This window comes from Genypterus blacodes, unplaced genomic scaffold (assembly GCF_046128005.1).
Source record: "Genypterus blacodes isolate CSIRO-AG114 ecotype Tasmania unplaced genomic scaffold, CSIRO-AGI_Gbla_v1 ptg000067l_1, whole genome shotgun sequence".
NCBI classification, from domain to species: domain Eukaryota; kingdom Metazoa; phylum Chordata; class Actinopteri; order Ophidiiformes; family Ophidiidae; genus Genypterus; species Genypterus blacodes.
The window spans coordinates 13386789-13391339 of record NW_027466879.1 but is presented as its reverse complement, the minus strand read 5'-3'; the positions used below and the strand labels follow the sequence as shown (position 1 = coordinate 13391339).

General features: G+C 46.5%; 1 protein-coding gene across 1 annotated transcript; it reads left to right on the top strand.

The window, feature by feature from the left end:
- The first annotated feature begins 260 nt into the window (after positions 1-260).
- On the top strand, positions 261-3802 carry irx3a (iroquois homeobox 3a). Its single transcript, XM_076155928.1, has 4 exons — positions 261-767; positions 1402-2494; positions 3025-3091; positions 3495-3802. The coding sequence occupies exons 1-4, from the start codon at positions 549-551 to the stop codon at positions 3547-3549; spliced, it is 1434 nt and encodes a 477-aa protein (XP_076012043.1). The 5' UTR covers positions 261-548; the 3' UTR covers positions 3550-3802.
- The last annotated feature ends 749 nt before the right edge of the window (positions 3803-4551 follow it).

The following is a 4551-nucleotide window of genomic DNA, read 5'->3' as shown; positions in this document are numbered from 1 at the left end:
TATGCAAATGAGCGCAAATTGTGAATTACTCGTAGAAAAGAAAAAAAAGAAAAAGAGGCGGCGGCGACAGAAAAAACGAACGCATAACAAATGAAATAGATTGGCGAGCCATAAAATGAGATTTGAAACCCCATTCAAATAAGAGCTCTGCGACGTCAGAGAGAGAGAGAGGCGAGAGAGAGAGAGCGAGAGAGAGAGGTGGAGGAGAGGAGTGAGATTTGAGAAGTGGGAGGGGCTTCTAAACGACTAGAAATGTCAATCTGAGCAAGGGAGTCCCAATAATCTAAAGCAATCTGTAAGGACCTGACCTTAGTCCATCCAGATCAATAGGGAAGTGAGGGTGGAAAGAAGAAGAAGGAGAAGAAGGAGAAGAAATAAGAGGCGCCACACCGGATCGTTTACACTGGCTGTTCCCGAGGAAATATAGACTTCCCTTGCTCGCACCTTTTGTCGCTCACATGCTCACAGTGTAAAAGTGGATATCGAGGCAGAGTCCCCTGTCTTTGTGTGACCGCAGCAGACTCTTCTCCCCTCCTTTACCCGCGACCATGTCTTTCCCTCAGCTGGGATATCAGTACATCCGACCGATATACCCGCCGGAGCGCCAGGGGATCGCCGCCAATGCCCGCGCCGGGACAGAGCTCAGCCCGTCCGGCGCGCTCTCCAACGTCCTCTCCTCCATGTACGGATCTCCCTTCGCGGCGGCGGCGCAGGGCTACGGAGCGTTCCTGCCGTATTCCAACGACATATCCATATTCAATCAGCTGGTGAGTGAGTCCGTGCCGAGTCGTGTGTCTTCGTGCGTAACTTTTGTGGAAACAGTTTGGGGGGGAAAGTATCCAACCGAACGCATGCTTGGGGTTGGGGAGGGGGGCTTTACCGTAGATTTACCGGCGCTCCGATCCCAGGTCTAAACTTTGAAAACACCGCGGTGAAACTTTGTCGTGGAGTGTTTCCGCGAAAATGAGTTAAAAGTGGTGAAAAGCGTTAAAGAGGATCACTTAATGCGCATAATTCGCTCTGAAATGGTCACATTTCCTGGCGCAACTGTTATTAAAATGATGCAATGTGCCTTTGGGACGTTTACAGGATGAGTGTCAGTACAAAGGCTTATTCCATCAAACAGCATATTTTTATTTTTTTATTTATTCCTAGAGCTTTGGAGACGTTAAAAACTATTAAATTCAAACACCAAAAGTTTACTACCTTGTTTGTAAGTTTACGCTGTAAACTAAAACCATTTTGTTTTGTTTCCGCCTGTCCACATTTCATATTGCACGGGTGTGCTTGTGTTTATCGTGTTTAACGTGTTTTATAAGAACCTTAAATCAAAGTGTTTGCTGATGTTAATATTTCATGTCTAACTCTCCTCCCTGTCTCTTTGACTCTTTGTCCTTCCAGGGGGCTCAGTATGAACTCAAAGACAGTCCCGGGGTCCAGCACCCAGGCTTTGCCCACCATCACCCTGCGTTTTACCCATATGGCCAATATCAGTTCGGTGACCCGTCCAGACCCAAGAACGCCACCAGGGAGAGCACCAGCACCCTGAAGGCCTGGCTGAGCGAGCACCGCAAGAACCCCTACCCGACCAAGGGCGAGAAGATCATGCTGGCCATCATCACCAAGATGACCCTCACCCAAGTCTCCACCTGGTTCGCCAACGCCCGGAGGAGGCTAAAGAAGGAAAACAAGATGACCTGGGCCCCCAGGAACCGCACCGACGAAGAGGGGAATGTTTACACCAGCGATCACGAGGGGGAGGAGGGGGACAAGAGAGAGGATGAGGAGGAGATCGACTTGGAGAACATCGACACGGAGAATATTGAGAATAAGGACGACTTGGACGACCAGGACGACCTGCATTCAGATATCAAACTCGACGGGAGGAGTGACTCTGAGATTTCTGACGGCTATGAGGATTTACAAGGGCCCGACCCGAGGTTTCTAAAGGCGGTGGGCAAAGAGGGCAAAGACGTGGAGAGGTCGGGGGAGCACTTCCACAGCCACCACCACCACCACCATCACCACTCCTCGTTAGATATCAAAGCGTCCCCTCCAAACGGGGAGCAGCTCAAACTGAACCCGGGCTCCGTAAGCTCCCCGCCGTCAGAGAACAACCCGGCCCCGGCGCAAAAGCCCAAAATCTGGTCTTTGGCAGAGACCGCCACGGCTCCGGACAATCCCCGCAAATCGCCGCTAATGAACGGCAACAGCACCGCGGGGCCGGCGGCTGCTGCTGCGGCGGCGGCTGCAGCGGCGGCGGCGCAGCAGCAACAGACCACCACCATCATCGCCCCACACAGACTCATATCTTCGTGTCCCGTTGGGAAAATCCAGAACTGGACGAACCGAGCCTTTTCGGCCCACCAGCTGGCTTTACTGAACTCAAACCACTACCTGGGACTGGCGAACCAGGCCACGGCCAACGGCCTGGCGCTCTACAGCAGCCGGCACACGGAGGACAAGAGTCATAGTTCAGAGGCTGCAGTCACAGGTACATGTCCCCGACACTGAGACACTGAGAGACAGACAGACTGAGACACTAGGCCACTGCTCGACATCCATTATTTTATATTAAATATTATTATAATTGTTAATATTATTATAGACTTTTGCATTTTTTTTTGTTGCCTGTTCGTTTATTTTTTATTTTTTGCAGGGCAAGATGTTACAGCTTATACAGGATATGTATGTGTGCGTGTTTGTACGTGTGTTAAGTGTGTGTAAGTGGTTAGGAAAATGTCAGAGAGAGAGAGAGGTGGTCGGGAATGCATTTGAAAGGGGAAAAAATGGTTAAATTGGGTGAAAAGTTCCTGGATTTGATGATATTTGAAGGCCCATGTGCTTGTAGTGCAAACGAAGTCCCCCCCCCCCCTCCAATTTCCTCCCCCCCACCAAAATAAAACATCAAATGAAGCAGTTTTTGTGCATCAGATTCACTGCACCAAATAATAATGAGACACTTCAATTAATGCTATTTTTTGTTTTTGTTGTTTTTTTATGTTGACGTTGCCATTATTTCAGAGCGATCTAGTGCCTTGGAAGCAGAGAAAAAGTTGTTAAAAGCAGCTTTCCACCCAGCTCAAAGATGGTAAGAGGCTGTCTCTTCATTTTTTGATTTTTTTTTTGAGGGGGGGCTGGGGCGCATTTGGAATTTATTTTCTCCTTTTGATGCCATATCACATGTTGTGTTTTTTGAAACCGTCATATTTCAGAAAAGGAGGTTTTATTTACCATTCTTTTTCTTTTTTAAATGTTTTTGTTCTCCTGCCTGCGCTTTGCTTGTGTTGTGTTTTCTTTCTTATGAAGGCCTACATGCTTCCATGCAAATCCACCACAGGCTCATTTTCTTGAAAGGCAGTTGTCACTTTTTTTGAACACTCTGGCTCTCTATTTTTTCTGTTTTTGTTTTTTTTCAAATTCAGGATTATAAAAAAAATATCTCCCCCCTCCCCTCTCCTCTCCTCTCCCCGCCTCCCCCCTGTGTATTTCAGGCCTCAGAACCAGCTAGAAGCAGCGGTGGTTCTTTCGGCTCTCTCCTCCTCATAACCCCCCCTCGCCCATATCTCTTTTACTTTATATTTTAATTTGAATATGGAATGTAAAATAAGAATAATACATCTCTGTATACTTACATGGTAAGCATGTCCTGTGTAAAACTGCTAATGTAATAATGTATGAACCTGTAGTCTGTGAGTTTTATTTGGGTTATTTTTCTCCCCTTTTTTGTAAGTTCTGTGAGGATTTGATGTTCAAATGTTTTGTATATAAAGTTAAGAATATGTACATACTTGTGAACCAAATTGTACAAGAAAGTCTATATTTTGGCTAATAAATGAACTGCTGCAACTTTAAAAAGATATTGTTGATATTTTTGGAGGGGTTTTGTTGTTGTTTTTGACAGCTGCTGTTGATGTGTGTTGCAGCTCCACTTGCTTTGCTTTGGCTTGTGTGTGTATTGTAGTGTAGTGTGTTAGTGGACGGCCTGAGGCACACACACTCCATCCTCCGTGGCTCTGATAAGTAAATATTGGAGGGGGATTTATCATATTTTTATAGTGGAAGGACTTAAGGCTAATTAGGCGGTATTGGCGCTATACACTTGGATATTAATGTTGTGGGATTATCCGCATAGAGGCGCTGCGGCCGAATTAAAATGAATAATTCTTTCGCTAATTTTCATCTGATATTGTTGTGTGTATAAAGAGACTCAAAGGGAATGAACGAGTGTTGCAGGATCGCTGCTGTTTACTGCTTTAGTTGAGATTTAAGGTGGATTTTAAGGTGGATCGGTGTGTGAGTGTGTGTGCGTATATTGTTCCACCTCATCGTGTGTCACACACACGCAGCTCTTTGCTCTAATTGTAACACAGACGCGGTAAAACGAATAATAACGTGGCTTATTTCGTTGGTCCGTGCAGTGATCATATCTGCGGGCGTGTGTGTGTGAGAGAGCTCTTATCTATGGAACTTTATGTAAACTTAGTGTTGGAGCTCCCTCTACAGTCACGTTTGGCCGGGCACGAGCCGCTGCAAACACACACACACACA